The 18676-nt window shown below is 40.3% G+C and overlaps 1 protein-coding gene across 1 annotated transcript in view; it reads left to right on the top strand.

Moving 5' to 3' along the window:
- Positions 1-368: 368 nt before the first annotated feature.
- The window catches only part of ARHGAP24 (Rho GTPase activating protein 24), a 180417-nt gene continuing 162109 nt past the window's right edge, over positions 369-18676 (top strand). The window contains exons 1-2 of the mRNA XM_061479780.1: positions 369-385; positions 9588-9787. Of these exons, the coding sequence (XP_061335764.1) occupies positions 9608-9787 (180 nt within the window). The 5' untranslated portion in view covers positions 369-385; positions 9588-9607. The remainder of the gene's footprint in view (positions 386-9587; positions 9788-18676) is intronic.

The following is an 18676-nucleotide window of genomic DNA, read 5'->3' on the forward strand; positions in this document are numbered from 1 at the left end:
GGATTGTGGACACTGTTTTCCTGATGCTAATTTTGCTTTTAAAAAGTAAAATGTTGATTCCATAAGCACAAAGGAATGCTTTTCCTGGGCAAAAGATTGGAGTGTCAATGACAAAGTAATGGTGCTTATTTTGAGCTGGCTTTTTCCATGTAAAGATACATATCTGCTTTTAAAAATGGTGACTATATTGTCTTCAGTAGTATAACATAGAAATTTATGTCAGCATGGTTAATGTTTTTAAGTAACAGAGGCAATTACCATTAATATAAAACATGTCTGAACAGCACTGAGACTATATTGATTTCAGTTTAAAAGTAGGTCTGTTTTAAATTTAGGTCCTGCTGGGGTTGGCATGCAGAGAGGAACACCTGTCTTGGCTCTGGTGGTGAGTTTAGTAGGAATGGAAGTGGATGCCCCATTGAGTATGCCGAGTTTAAGCTTTTGGTTCTGATGTGCCTGTGTTTATTTAATTTGGAAAGGTGCCAAGATGCTCTCTGAAGCTGAGTGGGTGCTCACTACCTGTGTACAGTATGTGCCTAGCTGTTTGCTATCCATATACTCTTTTTGGATGCATGCAATACATGTGTAACATGGACAAACATGCCATTACGGTTGCCCCTCGGTACTGCACTGTCTACGAGCCTCTGGAGTGGGTGAGAAATGAGCATGGTAATTCTGAATTTCAGTGCATGCAGATGCTGTAATTCTGTCAGTTCCTCTGAGACACTGGGGCAGGATGCTCCCAAGTGCACGTTCCAGTGATGCCATGGTACTTCAGGGGAACACATTTCCAAGTGTCAGATGTCTGCTTCAGAGGATCTCTCAGCCAGATACCAAATGCTGCTGCTGTTACTTGAACTTCTTTGATCTGAAAGGGAAACACATTACATTGTTCTTCACAAAGCAGAAGGAAGTAATTTTGCATGAAATGGTAATAGTAAATATGTCAAAAATAAGTCCACAGACTTCTGTTTATCAAATGTGAACTAATGCTTAGACTTAAAAGGTAATTATGGGGTGGGATGAATCTTCCTTTGTTTCCACTGAAGTTTCTATGAAGGCACCCAGAAATAAGGCTCCTCATGCTCTAAACATCTGTGGATCAGGGGAGATGTCATTAGCCAGTATTTGGTGTGCTAACTTCTTGTTGCCAGAATGAGGGCTTTGCTGGGGACTGTGTTTGCTCTGAGAAAGATGAATTTGAAGTGCAGGCCAGGCAGCAAATGTTCCTCTTCCTTCCTCCCACTTTCCAGAAACCACAAACCCTTTTTGCAGAACCTGTGTGTTCCTTTGATTAATAATTGCAGCAGGTTTGGGAGGAGACTTTTGCTGCTGTCAGCAAACCGGAATATATTTTGCCTGCCTACCAGCATACTTAGGGAATAGCTTGTAATATCTTAATTCTGTTGGTCAATTTTACAAGGAATGTGGAAGGCCTGAACTGCAGTAAATGCAGTGAACACAACATGGAAGGTCCTGTTGTGTTGGATAGAGCATGCAGCCTTATTGCATTCTCTGTGATTCACTGAGAGAGCTGCTGACATCCATACTCCCACTGCATTTTGCCATCAATCTTTGAAAACAAAGCATAGTGCCAGAGATTATTTTTATGCTTTGAGAGATCATCTTCTGAGATCATGTTTGGACATAACCCTTAATCAAGTCTTTTGTAAGTGAACCCAGTGAATACTGAAGTGTTCATCCACTCACATGTGGGAAATAAGTTACTGTTAAGCTGTCTTTACGATCACTTTCTCCATGTAAAGTATGAAGCTATAAACAGGGTTTGAGGGTTTTTAGTGTTTAGCTATTCAGATTCAGTATAACCCATTGGCTGTGAGAGACATGTGGGAGTTGGAGTATCTTTTTGCTGTTCCAGATGCTGCTTTTGACATGCTCCCTGACCTTTTTGCTGCTCAGTATTTCAGCTTGCAAGACTTGCCAACTGCTCTGCATTTCTTTGTCCATCTTTCATCACTTGACCCTTCAGCTACCAGAGGTTCTTTTCTGTCTTGTCTGTAGTTTTGTATGCTTCTCCAGATAGCTACAGCTGGTTTTCTTCTGTATGCAATTTGCCTCTAGCATTGCCAGTTTTACAGATTAAGACACCTGAAGTGGAAGCCAGGGCAGAAACCTGGAAGACGAGGGACTACTCCAATCTATCACACTTTCACTTTTCTGGTCACTTTGGTAGTTGTGTTGCAGCTGTGTGCTACCATGTGAGGAAACAGCTGGGGACATATGTGCATAATGGGTAACATACAAAAGTGTAACAGACAGTATTAACCTTGTAAGTTGCTCCTTAAGGCTTCGAAACTTTTTTTGTGGTGTGACATTTCATAATCACTGCTAAATCAGACATGGTGTATCTGCACTTCAGGAAAGACAGCCAGGCACATTGTACACATTTTATGTAAATGTGTGTCAGTTACACAAGTCTCCTACAGTGGGAGTCCGTCTTGACTCAGAAAAGGCAGTGGGATTAGGAAGCGATGAAGAGAACAAAGTGTCATTTCTGGTTGTCAGAAGACAGTCTGTAATGGGGAAAATGCTCTTAGCTGTGCAAATTCATTATGCTTCCTGCTTACACCAACAGTAATAGAAAGACAAGAAAGGGTTTGTCTAAATGTTGCTGCTGACAGATACAGGGGAAGCTTTGAAATACTCAGTTACCTAGCTATTTCTCCCAAAGCAGCCAATATGATTTTATTGCTCTATGAAAAGGAGTAGAGAAATTATGTGTTTAAAACTAACTTTGAGCTCCATTCAGTGCTGACTACAGAAGGGTCAAAGCAGAGGGAAGTGGTTCTGACTCTGTAGTCCCCCCATCTGTCAGCATTTTGTACCAAAGCCACTCTGAATATGGAGGCACTACTATTGATTATTGCTATTTCAAGAGCAACTGCAAAGCATCTGGCACACTTCAGCTTCCTGTCCACCAGCTTGGGTAAAGTGTTGTCCTGAACATAATAGGGCAGAAGTTTTTGGGGAGACTAGTCTGTTACGGGATTCCTAAAAGGTAGGTCTAATGCCTATCAGTTATCCTAGACAGTGGGCAGATTCACACTGTGACTAATGTAGCTGGTGCTGTGGGATTATGATATGGGGAAGTATCCAGACCTCATCTATAGGGTTTAAACTGTGCACAGTCATAACCACAGAAGAGAAATGCACATGCATAAAAGCTGATGTTTTCAAAGGTGTCTGACATAATTTGCTAACTAATTCCCATTGTAATTCACAAGAATTTGAATACATTCTTACGTTCTTCATAAATTCTTTGGTCCCATTTAATTTATAGCGGTGCTTGAATTCCTGTAAGCAAACAGTAGGCTTGCAAAAGTTTGGCTATTGTAGGATTATCTGTAGGATGGTTTTGGCGTTGAAATGCAGATCATGTACTAGAGAGTTATAATTGACCCACACCTCAGTTTTCTGGCAAAATTATTGGATCTTGGGTTTGCATCTGATTCCAAAATGCATTGAAAAGTAATGGCAGTTTTTCCCTTAGCTTCATTGGGCAGTGGATCAGGCCTTCTACAATCTGACTGCTGATAGTACCTCTCCCAATTTTTTATTGCCTAAGTAGTAATTATTTAGGCTTTGGAAGAGAAATTCTTTCAAACAAAATACCTTCAAGCTATCCCTGATAGGACCAAAATGAGACTGAGGAATGCAGAAGAGCCACCTGTATCTGTGATTAGGAGTGTTAACTGCCAGACGTGCAAAAGGTTTCTCAGATGTCTTGGAAAACCTTCGATATAGAAGTATAACGTCTCTTCTAAAGGCCTGTGAAGGAAAGCTACTGGCAAGTGCACTGCCACAGCTTTTGAAAAAGAGCAAGACAGGAATGCTTTAAAATCTTGCAGAGACAGAACTTGAGACATGCCTTGCAGTGTGCATCTTGTAAAATGGCTGCTAAGCACTAGCAGAAAGTCTACTCTCTTTTAAAGTACTTTTTTACATCTTTTACATGTTTTCTCCTTCCATGTGCAAAATCCTGTTGACACAATGGATGAGTAGCAACTTATTGGAAACATCCTGATGGTGACAAATAGGCCACTCTTTTGCTTCCTGCAGCAGTTTCTCACACACGCATGCCTGGTGTAGCAGAGATTCAGGTGTCTTGGAACATACTTCAAGTAAGATAAATGCAGACAATAATTTAACATATTAAATGGTTTTATGAATTTCTTACCTAGCCAGACTACACCAAGAAAAATCAAAAGGAAACTCATTGGTCAGAGACAGCACTCCATGCCAGAAAGATGCTAATAACCTTAAACTTAGGCATTTATATAGCTCATGGGAAATAAGTAGAAATGAACTCAGAATTAGACATCACTCGAAAAGTGAGTTCTATCTCTTCATGTAAGTGGTGCAGTACTGAAGTAATCTCATTTTATACAGACCCATTGTGTCACAGATTTTTATAAATTTCATATGTGTATATGTGGCTGCATATGTATTTGGCAGATACTCGGAATATTATAATCAGAATAGTTTGGGTTGGAAGGGACCTTAAAGCTAATTTAGTTCTAACCCCCCTGCCATGGTCAGGGACAGCTTCCACTAGACCAGGTTGCTCAAAGCCCTGCCCTTCCTGTCCTTGAACACTGCCAGGAATGGGGCAGCCGTAACTTCTCTGGGCAACCTGTGCGAGTGTTTCACCACTCTCACAGTAAAGAATTTCTTCCTTGTATCTAATGTAAACCTTCTGTTTCTCAGTTTAAATCCATTCCCACTTGTCCTGTCTCTTCATACCTTTGTAGAAAGTCCCTCCCCACATTTCTTGTTGTCCCCTTCAGGTACTGGAAAGTTGCTTGAATGTCTCCCCGGAGCCTTCTCTTCTGCAGGCTGAATAAGTCCAACTCTCTCAGCCTGTCTTCACAGGAGAGGTGCTCCAGCCTCTGGTCAACTTTGTGGTCTCCTCTGGACTTGCTCCAAAAGCTCCAGGTCCCTTTTGTGTTGGGTGCCCCAGAGCTGGGTGCAGTACTGCAGGTGGGGTCCCATGAGAGGAGAGTAGAGGGGCAGGATCACCTCCCTCATTTGGCCAACTGTTGCTGCAAAACTGCAGACCTTTACTGGCTATCTGTTGCGTTGATTACCCTTTTGGGGCTTGACCGTGCAACAGGCTCGAGGAGTATGGTGCTTAGATGCTTCTCATCTGTATTGTTTTTGTGCCAGGCTGACATTGGGCTGCAAAGGATCTGATAAGGCATCTGAGCAATGGCAAAGATGAAGAAAGGTTGCTGGAAGTGAACTCAGATGATGTTCTGCATGCTTAAAATGTGCTATCTTGGCCATGGGAAATTTCAGCGGGAATAAAAACATACTGCAAACCATCATAATTTCTTGCCAAATGGGTCATCGTGGTGCAATCCTGTGACTATTCATTGTAACTGGATTTGCTGTGCCTTAATGACTTTCTCTGACTATTTCCTGCCAAAGTGCTGGGATCTGGGGGTGCTGCCCAGTTCCATATTTCAGGTACTGAGTGGGTTGTAGTTGAGGAGAAACACATCCCTGCTTTTTGTGCGTGGCACCTTCCACATTGGCAAGGAGAACATACATGCAGTTATTTGCCTTCTAGACAGACTTATTGTGAGAGGCAGATGCCCTTATGGGAGCAGAAGGTGGTTGGATTGGGACCAGCAGCAGTAGATGGTGATGGGCTCTGTGGATTTTAAGATGTTGATGCACGGCCAGTGTGTCAGGGAACATTTCTCATTTTGTTTACTTTGCACTCCCAATGTCCAGACAAGCCCAGGAGAGTTAGCCCACAGCCAGCCCCAAACAAATAGACCGTGTAGCATTTGTTCAGTTCTGGTCATTACCAAAACTGGAGGTTGGCCAAGTCAGTAGAGTTGACTCTGGCAGCAAATACACATTATGTTTCCCGTTCAGAAGATGGGTTTGAGGAGTGCGCTCATTTAGTGCTTGAAAATGCATGGCTTTCTGCCTTGTTTTATGAGAGGACTTGCAGTATGTTGATGTAATTCCACACTTTGTCATGTGTTATTTACATAGTGTTTGCACCTCACTGTTCTCTGCATCAGTGCCAGCGCCCTGATATTTCTGCAATTTATTTTTATGATCTTGGTGTTGAAACAGCTGTAAAAACAACTAGTGAAAATGAGCCAGCTGCTGGAATTTCTGATTCTGAGTCTGGTTTGTAGTAGGCATTTTCTGAAAGGCAAAGAGGGATGCAAAATAACAAATAAACTTAATCTCATGACTAAATACAATTCCTTTTAGCAAAAACAAGTTAGGTGGCTAAATTTTGGCTGCTGAAGAGATTTAAATCACTAATAAATGAAATAATGCAACTGTTTTGCATAGAAAGTGTCCAAAGACGTACTACCGCTTCAAAGGAGATCTTATACTTGCCCGTGAGGACTTGGGAGCAGTTGAATGCCATCTTTCTTACACCTAATTTGTTTTAGTATTGCAGAAATACTTTAAGATACAAATTTTACCAGACAAAGAGATGTACATCAAGCCATTTCCCTGGCCAGCTAAAATCCACACGCTTAGTTTGTACACTGGTGTCAACCTCAGTGAAACAGGACTTTGAGGAATTAAATTAAAAATAGCCTTTCATCCAAGCAGTTAATTGCTTTTGACTTTGGTATTTAGATTCTTGTTTGTGGTCCAAGTGTAATGGGGACCTGGTGTCCTTAACACTGGAGTGATACAAGTAATTATTGTATTTGAACTCTTCCTTTGTTCCTGCCTTGAGTCTGGCCTATGTAGCAGAGATAAACTGATCAGGTTAGATGAGGCTGAGAGCTGTGATTGTGCAGCAAGGAGCAGGGGGTAGCCTAAGGGTAATGATTTTGTTCTTCACTTTTTTTTCAATTGCTATAACTTACCCGCTGTTTACAATGTATTTGCTCATTCACTTCCTAAGGATGTGAGTTGGAGGGCTGCTCCTTGGCATTTACTTTGGACTAGCCAAAACACAGCAGCATCCAAGAAATTTCTGCTCATATTAAAAAAAGTACTAATTATGAGTTGGGTGCATTTCCTTTTGGAGAGAATGATCTCACATAGCACAGATAAGTCTGTCCTCATTGGAAATGGTGCCACATTTTCACCATACATGGTGATGAGCAGAGGTAGGGTGCAAGTCAATTTCATAAAACCTGTTGTGTATGGATGAAGTAGATTCTTAGAGATTGTCTGACCATTGCTTACTGTAAGTTACTTTGCTTAACTTGTCTTCCTCCTCCTAAAGAGCTAAGGTAACAAATGAGAGAGCTTGTGCATCCAGGGATAAAGCTTTACAGTTTTCAGAGGCTGCTTGGCCACTGCTTTGTTGCATTCATAATTAATTATTACAGAGCAAAGTGAATTAAAAATATTATAAGAGTCCAGAAGTGTGGGCAGACATTTATGAAAAGGCACTGAGAAAGCAAGCTATTAATTTTTCTAGTGCTAGTAAAATCTCTGTTTGCAGCTCCAGATTGGAAGGAGGCAAGTTTCAGTTCAGAAACCTCACTGTAATATCTAACATACTCTGCAGCCCTAGAGCTGCAGTTTTCAGAGTTTGTACTCTGAAGATACATAACCCTCATAGAAACCTTCTGTCAGCGTGGTCTGAGGGTTTATCAGCTGGTGTGTTCTTGTTCAAATGAAATAGCAATCCTAGGCACAAAACTCCCAGTCTTTGCTCTCTTGAGAGCCAGACACATTTGTACGTTTTGCAAGGACACTCTGCTCAGGTAAATGCAACAGTGCAAGTGTTCTGGGTGACTCTAGGTAAATCCTAAAGGGGCAGGAGGAAGATGTTATTTTCTTTTTTTCTGAGAGGAGTATCACCAAGTGATTTAAGGTTTGATCCCACAACAGGTACTTGGCTGTGAAAACTCTGTGCTCATGTTGAGGCACGTTACCATCAGTGTGCACAGGGCAGTCAAGTTTTAATCACGGAGATCAGATTCCAGGATCCAGCCCAAAGCAGGGACACAACAACAGGCTGTGTGTGGGTGTTAAAAGCAAAAGGTATAAACGCATATCAGATATGGTAGGTGGAGAAGTTGTTCCAAAGGGAGCATAAGTGTGAATAGTAGGAAGAAAGAAGGCAAAGGAAAAAATGGGCTGAAACCTACTCCTGACTGGAGTCTATTGATCTATTTATTTCTTCTTGCTTGATTATTTTGCAGTTTATTTTGCAGTGATGCAGTACTATCCAAAGTGCCGTATTAATTGTCAGAGGGATGGCCTTGTCTCCTGAATGAATGTGTGTTTCTGTTTCTGGTCTACCTTAGAAGCTGAGCACATATCCTTGAAATGCTGATGTGTTTTACTATGATCAGGAACATACTGCTGTACAGGGGATCAGAGCTGGAGTGCCAGGCTTGGACTTGTCTCCCGCCTGCAGTGTTTAGAACGCTTTATTCTTTTCCCATCCTGATGTTTGGAACCAATAGATCATTGCTGATGAAGCTGTTTTTCTCAGGCTGTAACAGCTGTGCAAGTTCCTGACTAGGCAAGAAAGGCTTCCAGTGGTAGTCTACGAAGAAGAGAAACATGTTCTTCAAGCACTTAAGCACAGTGAAATTTCACTGTTAATTTTGCACACTGGTGTGTTTGTGGTTATAGTCATATTTTATTCTGTTTAGGTAAACACTGGTTGGCACATATATGTCTCAGTTTGATTTGTGTTTCAACTGAAAATATCAGAACTTGAAACTCAAAATCATGAGCTTGTTGAGCTTAACAGACTTATTAGTGGACTTTAATAGGGAAGCATGAAGAGCCTTTTGACCATGAAGGTTAAGCATGACTCATGATTGTGTGTACAAAATCCACCAGGAAGATCCATCTCTGTCCAGAGATAGTTAGAAAGTTTAGTTTTAACAAGGCTGAGCAGCCACATAAAACTTTGTCAAGTTTAATTCCACACTTCAGCTCTGATTTTGACACACTTCTTGCGCCTTGAGTTGACACACCAAAATTCTGCATGATTTGCAAAATGTCTGTAAAAAGAGTGGATTCACACTCACTTTGGTCAAGTGGTACTTGCATGAGGGAATATGCAGCTATTCTTGTATTTACTGCTACCATTCCATTAAATGGGCTTTAGTAAAACAAAACAAAAAAAGCCTGCTTGTCTGGTGGGGTATATTAAGCCCTGGAGAAGCAGAGGCTTCTTTAATATTTGCTTAAAACAGCAAACCTGTCAGGGAATACTAAATGGGGAGGTACGGTAGTGAGAAGCACACTGCTTTCCTTAGTCCAAAGGTGTTTTGTAAATTCATTCCTTGTTACTGCCTATAATCCAGGAGAGCTCATCTCAAGAAACAGCTGATGTCTTCCTCAGTGCTAGTTGAAATATCTTACACTGTACTTGAACAAATCTTTTGCTTCTTTCCTGCTTTTTAACAACTGAGTTTGTTATTGTTACTGTCTCAGCCGATGGGGTGCTTAAGAATAAGCAGACAGATGCTAAATGCTTTTCTAGCACACCTTTGTATCTGGGGCATATTTCTTTTCCAGCTGAGTTGAAAAGAGCAAGTTACTGCCTGGATAATAATCTAATTATTTACCTTTTCCTCTTTTGTTTTTTTTTTTGTCAGCAGGAGACTTGCCCAGTTCCAGCATGGAAGAACACAATGGCTCTGCAGAGACTCCCACACCGAGCCAAGGGCGGCACAGTGCCATTAAGTGCGGGTGGCTGCGGAAGCAAGGAGGCTTTGTCAAGACCTGGCACACACGTTGGTTTGTTCTCAAGGGTGACCAGCTTTACTATTTCAAAGATGAAGATGAAACCAAGCCCTTGGTGAGTGATGGGAGGTGAGAGAGGGAAATAAGTTAATGAAAACAGAGTTGTCTGGTGTTTAAAGAAACAAACCTTTTCATTTCTGTGACTGACTCAGTACGACTTGGGATTTTGATAACAGTGAATACAAAACTGAATCAGGCCTTGGCAGTTAGTGTGGTTTCCCCATTAGGCTTGTTTCTACAGCTTCCTTTTCCAGGTCAGGTTTATGATTGCATAATTTTAAATGGAGTGGAGTGTACATGAAGTTAAAGTAGCAAAAGAAAGTCAGACGGACTTGACTGAGGCAGATGAATAAGCTGTATTTGAAAAGGTACTGCTTATTTTTCTGCTTTTTAAAATGTGGAGTATCCCTACTTTGTATCTACCTAAATAGGAAATCCTGTAAGACTGCAGCCTGAATACTTTGCCATCTGTAATGTGGGACACCCTGCTTTCTGCTGTCTCTTTCTGTTGTGGTGATTTACTGCTTCTTAATGCTCATGTGTTTTCCTATTTATTTAGCTTTTTCACCAGCATGCCTTAGGCCGTTTATCTTGAGAGTGCCATAAGTGTAGAGTAAATAATGCTGCCCCTCAAGGTAGGGCAGGCCTGAGCCTCTGTGATAATAAATTAAGAGAGATCTTCTACTAGTACCTACAGGAGTATTATAATTCTATGTATTAATCACTTCCTAGATGCTTGTGACTTCAGAAAAAGCCCTGACATGTGTTACTTCTGTACAGATATTAAAATATAACCACGCTCGTATTTGTTATGCCTACTAAAGTTTTGATGGTGAACCTTTATGTGCAATTTAACAAGTTGTTCTCAGACATGTAAAGCCCATCTAATCTGTCTTCCTGTATGGAACAGGTCATGGCGTTTTGTCAAGCTTTACAGCTTGTATTGTGGTGCACATGTCAAGAAAACTATTCAGTCTTGAGGTATTGTTCCCAAAGAAGGTTCTTGTACTAGTTAATTTCTGAGTATCAATTTCACAGCCTTGGTAGCAGTTTGTCCTTAAAATTATCACAGATCATATAGGTTAATAACACACTGCATATTAACAATTAACATGTTTTTATGACTACTTTGAATATTAAACAGCTAATAATTTCTGGGAAATCAAATGTATCTTTCACTGTATCTATTGTGTTTATGAAGAAGGTAAAAGCAGCCATCAAAACAAAAATGTCTATGGGCCAGAGGCTGGGTTTCCAGAATACAGCTCTGCTTCCTAGAACTTGACATCTGCTAGTATGTTTGCATGCAAGGACTTCATTGCTTTTTGAGAGATGACACAATGCTGTATTGTGTGGAACTTTGTACAGCGCTATGGAGCCCAAATTACCATCTTGTCTGCCTACCACTGACCTGTAGGATGACTTCAGAAGATTCTATTGACTTCACTACTTACCTTTTGCAAAACAGAGGTTGTGAATTTGGTCTTCTCATACTTTTGATAGATAAGGTATAACTTGATTAAATAACTGAAAGTTTGTTTGAGTTTTCTGTTGAGAGATGCTGCAGGAAGAGGGGAGAAGTGCCAGCAGAAGTGTAACTTAAAATAAGCCAATAGGTTTGGAAAAGGAATGGCCTTTCCAGATTAGGATCAGTCAGTTTCTCATGTTGGTGTAGCTTTGAAATGTTTCTGAAACAAGCTGCACAACTGTCAGTTCCTAAAATACATCCTAGGTTCAATGCCATATACAGAAGTGTTTTTTTTTTTCCATTTAACTACACTGAAGGGTTTGCTGCATTAACTTAGATAAGAAAATCACTATGACCTTCTTGGAACCCTGTTGTTATTACTGTGGAGAGCTAAAGCAAAGAACTCCCCTGATACCATAAATTTTCAGTGCATAGGGATATCCTTAGGAAATAGTAAGCAGTACTTATTATTAGATTAGCCATGTAATATTTGGTCTGTATTTAGGATAAATACTGTTTATTCACTACTGGATTATACAGCGTGTATAATGTACAATTGTACAATGATTCTTTTAGACAATAATATAATTGAAGAGAGTTAATGAGGTTTGTTTTTTTTTCCCCAAATGGATTGTAGTTTTTATTCTGCTTACCAACTGGTTGTATTTGGAAAGAGGCAGAGAGTGGCGATTACTTGTCCTGAGGAATGCTCTAATTGCGCATTTTTTCTATGTACATTTACAGAAGGTGGAAGAAAGACAGCAGGAGGGGACACACAAGCCAGTGAGTTTGTGTTCACAGCCTTAATGCAAATTAGAGGAAAGCAAAATCCAGTTTCTGGTATGAAATCAGTAGGTGTCCTGCGCACCAATCCGCTTAACATTTGGGCTTGGATTCTGTCCAGTCTGCACCAGGAATTATGCCATGATATTTTTGTTTTTGGAAGTGATGGAGATGTGAATCAGATTGAATTACAGAAAAATTCTATTATCTGTCAGACTGTTCTGCAGGTGACTGTGTATGGTGGGATTAAAGAAAAGAATAACATTTGTGTCTAAACCATCAGTAAATGTTTGGAATTCCTGAAACATGCTCGTTTCCTGCTAGTAATACAGGTAGCTATCACATGCACTTTAGTCAATATGTATACTTCTTCTTGATGTTAGACTATTAAATTTAAAGGTCATTAACTATCAGTGTGAGTATGGGAAAATGTCTCTGCCAGCCTGTTTCAGATGCTTATAGGCATCCTGAGCTAGTGAAGAACAGCAGCAGAAAAATCAGCACACAGATGTTCATCTTATAGTCAAGGTCAGTGAATTGCCATTGATTCTTTAACATCATCAAACACAAGAATCTTTCCCTTGTAGTTTTACCAGTAAGAATAGCAGATACCTTTTGCTCTGATATCCTTGAAATGGCTTTGGGGACCTGGCAAAGATGGCATTTCTGTTTACTGAAGATGTGGGTATGGATAGCAAAACTCTAGTTAATTCCAGAAGACAGGAAACCTAACAAATAAATCAGCAAGGCATGTGAAGAAATAAATTATGATGTCTGATAATTCTGCGTAATTTTGACTATTTGGAAGTTATACTGGATATTGCCTTGTCAATCTTTTTACTGTCTTTGTAAGTCACCTTACTCCTGACAGCCGCATTGTGCTTTAGAAAGCTAGTATTATGCTAGATCTGAAGGTCAGCTATCCAAACTTGAAATGTGGGCAGCTGAAAGAAATTGGCATTTAACATTCCCCCTTTCACAGTACAGCTGTTGTTTAAAAGCAGACCACGAAAATGTATTTCTTGTTTTTTTCTCTGTCTGTGGTTGACTTCTCTATCTGTTTTTGGGTTGGCATGGTCTTAACTGAAGATGGGCAGAGGAAGTCAGCACCTTCTCAGTAAGACAGTATAATCTTTGTGTAGTTTCATAAGCAACAGGAGAGAGCTTCCAAGCATCATCTCCTTGCAGCTTTGCTGTTACACTCTCCTGGTGTTACTGAGGAAGTGTGTTTACGGAAGCAAAACCAGGTAACCTGTAGTGATGGAGCACCATCAGTATGAGGTTGTAAATGGGCAAGTTTATCCAGTCAAAGTAGTGTTTTAGTCTTAGGCACTTACTTTATGTCATTGCCACTCAACTTGGTTCATGGTCTTGAATTTGAGGTGTTTACAGTAGAGAGATCTTAAAGAACTATGAACTAGCTTTCAAGAAATACTTGATGTAGGCCTGAAAGCAGATGATGATCTGCTATTTCAGTTTATATCCCATTCTGAACATTTGCTGCACAGTTTTTATCCTCTAGATTCTAGTTCTTAACTGTTTGGTGTACGTAATGCTAAGCAGTATTCAGTGGCTCACAGCATCTTAGACAAACCCTGGGAAGGGACAGCAGATTTGAATGCTAAGGTGTGAATCTTAAATGTGGAATTTTAATTGGTCTTTGATTGAAACTGTAAGTAAGTGGCAGCTGGAATTGTAAATACAGCTGCAAACAGAATATTCTGAAGTATTGCTTTCTGGCAAAATATGCCTGCCTCTTTTAACTCAATTTATGTAAAAAATTCATTGACAGAAAAATCCATTTAATGGCATTAAAAGGAACATTACAGATTTCAGTTTCATTTTAAAATTAATATAAAGCTTCTAATGAATATGTTATATAGAAATTAATGTAACAATTACATAATTTGAAACTTAGCCTGTCGGTAGGGGAAATCTTCAGTATTAATATTGGACATGATAAGGATTGAGCATCATGCTTTTTTTACAAGTTAAAAGGGAATGGATAACATTTCTGGCTAGAGGAAAAAAACCTAACTGTATATGCACTTCAGAACTGCATCACAAGAAATCAACACCTCTCCTTCTTGCCTAGAGGATTTTTAGTAAGGGAGAGCAGAGTACTATTTGCTCTGGTCCTTGTCTTTGGAAAGCTACAAGAACCAGCTTTAGTGTGAGTACTGAAGAGCAGCATAGCAAGCAGAACAACTTCTCAATAGATACTGCCATGATGTGTAAGAGCAGGTCCCTTGCTCCTGTGTAGGAGAGGATGTGAAGCACCAAGTCACTGCATGCTTGCCTTTGTGGGCCAGGCTCAAAACTCTATGGAGCAAAGTAGGGGATTTGATGTGAAAACAGCAAGTGTCCAGAACACTAGTAATGTTTTTTTGATTTTTTGATTTTTTTTTTTATTTTTTTATTTTTAGGTACAACACTTGCTATTAGTCTAAGAAATAGAAATGGTCTTGGGATGGATGTGTGCTATGGGATGAATCCTTACCAGTGTAGGAGCAGCGAGCTTGGCGCACTTGTGGCTTGGTTGTTCTTGTTAACCCATGGTAATTCAGCAGTCTGGAGTGTGAGCTCTCCTTTATTTTCTTTCCCTTCATGGCTTATGACTTTGCATAAGCTCACTAAAGTAGGGTACTGCTTCTTCCAGTTTTGTACTTGTGCAAACTAGAAGCAGATTTTGGGTTAGCTGTATGTTCCTGGTGTAATGATATATCCTGTTTCTTGAAACACTTAGTTGAAGGAAGAGAAGCCTCTGTGTAACATACCTTGCTATTTATGACAAGGGCATTTTTTTCTTTTCTGATCTTTCTTGATCTACATCCACTGAACATAAGGTCTCTCAAGTTTTAAACTAAAAATTGACTTCTTAACTCTGTCACTGATTGACTTTCAGATGAGGCAGGAAGAGTTGTTTCCTGCCTAATGTGAATAGCAGAATCTCATGGTTTTTACTGTGTGAGACAGAAACAGATATGACCTGGCATGGCAACAGGCAGTCATCTAAAGCTTGGTCTCTCTCACGTGGTGAGCTGCTACCCGCACTGAGCAGTAGCTATTCAGTGTGAAGAGTGAAGTGGAAGCCCCAGACTGCTTTGGATCTTTTTTTGTGGATTTCACGGAATGTCTCCTCAAGTACATGAATATAAGCAGGCTTTTGTAACTGAAGCACTGAAACTTCTGGAGTATAGGGATGGTTATTGAAAGATAGGTATTAGCTTTTATGTACAGTAGAAGGTTCTGCTGTTTCTAATACCTGTATGCCTTTGTAAGTTTTTAAGTAATTTACTGCAGTAGGTTTCAGCAACTTATTCATAGTGACTTTTTTTTTTTTTTCCTGCAGTGATTTATGTGTTTTTAAAGGTGTAATACAGTTTTGTGGATAGATACCCATGGGAATTTTGTACTAAAAGGATTACTGTGGTAATGCTAAGTTTAATTGAAAATAGGGTGTTTCTTACAGCATTATTCTGTTGCTTGCAAAAGGTTTCTCAAATTCACAGGACTGAATTTCTGTCCTCAGCCTGAGATGAATAGCCACAAGATCAGTTACTGAGGTACTCAAGTTGGAGGCTTGAATTCCAACTTTAATCCCCTTTTTTTTTTGCATCTTTCAGACCAAAAATATGGCCTTGAATTTTCAGTGATTATTCTTTTGAAAAACTTAGGAGGCCTTGGGCTTAGCCCAGTAGAAGTCTTGAAAATTGTCACAGGAAGAAAAAAGGTTTCTCCTCCAGCATTAACTGCATGTTAATTACAGGAATGTCACCAAACACTGTGCAAGGTTATGGATTCTGTGCTAAAATCAGGCAATTCCCAGTGCTTTGCCCCAGATTATGCAGTTGGAAATTCAGTTTCCCCAAGAAGATGGTTTTTAAGTTTCAGTTCAATGCAAGGAGCAGTGTAGCAGTTGTGTCATTGTCTGTGACTGTACTGGTACCATCTACAAACTACTATCCTGCTTTTGTACTAATTAGTTTAGAATCTGTGCATACTTCATTCCTGAGGGCTTGTAGCTTTTACTTCTCTCTGAACTTCAGTGAATTTTCAAAACAGCTCTCAGGTGCAGTCTTTGTCCTTGCATTGCTGCTGTTCTCCCTGTTCTGATTGAGATCTGACCCCAGCTTCCACTGGGTTTTCTTTTGCTTCCAAACACATTGGCTGGCAAAATAACTTGCTCCCCTACCTCTCCCAGTATCTATACTATTCAGAAATGGCCAGATGTAAGGCTGTTGCTCTCTGACATGGTTCAGTGTGCCCAATCCCATTTCATGGCTTGAAAAATAGCAGATTAAATGGTTACCTCCTATTCCCCATGCCCTCAGCAGTTCCACTGGCTGCCTGAGTAGATCTTCAGTTTAAACTAAAACTAAAAGTTTGCATGTATTTTCCACAGCCTCTTCAATGCATTTTGACATCCACCTGCCCCAAAATATAAAACAGTGGGCCTAGATGCTGTGTAAATCTGAGAATGTGTCCATCTTATCTTAGGCTTCAGAAAACTAGTCCAGTGACTGAAGTTCAAAATTGCTTGAGTTGAGACAGTTTTGTAGGTGGGAAATATGAACCTTTCAAGGTATTTGGACTTGCATAGTCCACTGGGACTTTCTATTGTTATAACCATACTAGGAAAGTCAAGATGGTAAAGAAAAGATGATACCACCTGATTCTGCCTGCTTATGTGGCAGGCAGTACAGCCCTAGGACCTCTTGCAAAGCCATTTGGGAAAAACAAATGCATCTTTCCGTACTTCTCTGTCTTTCATTAATCCAAAATTGGAAATAAGTTCTAGTAAATATTTTTATAATAGAACAAAGCAAAAATACCTCATGGCATTGATCGAAAATGCTAGCACCACTGACCATGTGTGCATTCAGAGCTAAAGCTCTCAAGTGTGCTACTGTGAGTTGTATAAACTGTGTGTATAATTAGACTCAGACAACAGCTGCTGTTTGATGGGAAAAGATAGTTGTCCTAGTGAGATGTAAGCTAGCCAACAGCTTAATTTCAGTTCCTGGTGGCCAGTGCATCTGCTTAGTCCAAATGTTCAGAGAACTGCCCCCACCTTTTGCTTTGTGGGACTAGGAAACCAGCTTGTTTGTAATAGCTCACTAACTCTGAAGTAAAGTTAAACCCTTAGTATGCTTCACTGCATTTCATGGATGAGCAATACTCCCAGATGTTAAGAAGCCACTGCATGATACAAAACTGCTTTTCCATCGTGGTGGGGCTGCCAAGGCTGTATGTAACTGTCTTGAGTCTTGCATTTCTTTTGTATGCTTGCACCATCTTTCCTTCCCTTCTTCCTTCTCCATTTCTGGATCATGCCAGTTGACAGGATTTGGGGCATAGAGGAGAGAGGAGATACTCCCTGCTTTTCTCTGTTGCCTGCCAGACAAAAAGTTAGTTTCTGGTGAATGCTAGTGAATGTATATTTAACAGGCTAGTGAAGTTGTGTAGAGGAGTAAGGAGAGTGTCAGGCTGCTGTTGGTTACATTGTGGTGGTTATCATTGCTTGTTTCATTGTTACTACCTTCTTGTCTGAAAGCTGCTAAACTATAAATTCTTAGTCATGTGGGTGGTTTTGTATTATCAACTCTAGTGCAGTGCAGTGCCTTGTGTTATATTCAGTCAGGCAGCAGTGGTCCGCTCTACATGTTTCTGTCTAGCTTTCCTTGCTTAATAGCTGTTGTACCAGTAGCGTAAAGCAACTAATGTGAATTCTGCTATGCAGCACTTGTGAGGGTATGAGGTGAAATTCCGTGGAAATCAATCTCTAAATTCATCTTTAAGTAAACTGAATGCTTTCATTTTCAAGCATATGTGGAGCCTTAACCATTTTAAGGGTAAATGTTGTAGTTTATACCCAACTGGTAACTAAGTATCACGCAGCCGCTCACTCACCACCACCAGCACTCCCCACAGTGGGATGGGAAGGAGAACTGGAAAGTGAGTAAAAACCATGGCTTGAGATAAGAACAGTTTAATAATTGACATAAAGTACAACATAATATTGATATTAAAAATGGAAATAATAAAAGCAGAGAGATGAAACTAAAAACCCACCAACAAACAGTAGTGATGCACAATACAGTTGCTCACCCCCCCGTGGCTGATACCCAGGCTGACCCAAGCAGCGACCTGGCCTTCTGGGTAACTCCCCCCAGTTTATACACTGGGCATGACATGCTGTGGTATGGAATACCGCTTTGGGTAGTTTGGGTCAAGTGTCCTGCCATTGCTTCCTCCCAGCTTCTTGTGCCCCTCCTCACTGGCAGAGCTTGAGAGACTGAAAAGTCCTTGAGCGCTACCAAGCAACAACTAAAACATCAGTGTGTTATCAGCTTTGTTCTCAGACTGAAGCCAAAACACAGCTACTAGGAAGAAAATTTATTCTATCCTAACTGAAACCAGGACATTAAAGTTTTTCTTTTGCACTCCAATAATTTGCGTAGCAGAAGCTATGTGACAAGTTTGTCTTGTCTAAGGGCTAACAATTGAGATAATAGACATGGCTGTTGTAGTTTGGAACCTAACTGATCAAATTCAGTGACGTTTGATCAATTCATAAGCTGGCACTCCTGCGGGTACCACTATCTTAGTGTATGCTATGAAAAGAATGTTTGAAATGTTGAAAAGTTCAATTGGTGCTGTGTTGTCTTGTGTAGGCCATAGTTAACATCC

Source organism: Pezoporus flaviventris, unplaced genomic scaffold (genome assembly GCF_033815535.1).
Source record: "Pezoporus flaviventris isolate CSIRO_AGI_PZ_B2104156 unplaced genomic scaffold, CSIRO_AGI_Pfla_v1 ptg000002l, whole genome shotgun sequence".
NCBI classification, from domain to species: Eukaryota; Metazoa; Chordata; class Aves; order Psittaciformes; family Psittacidae; genus Pezoporus; species Pezoporus flaviventris.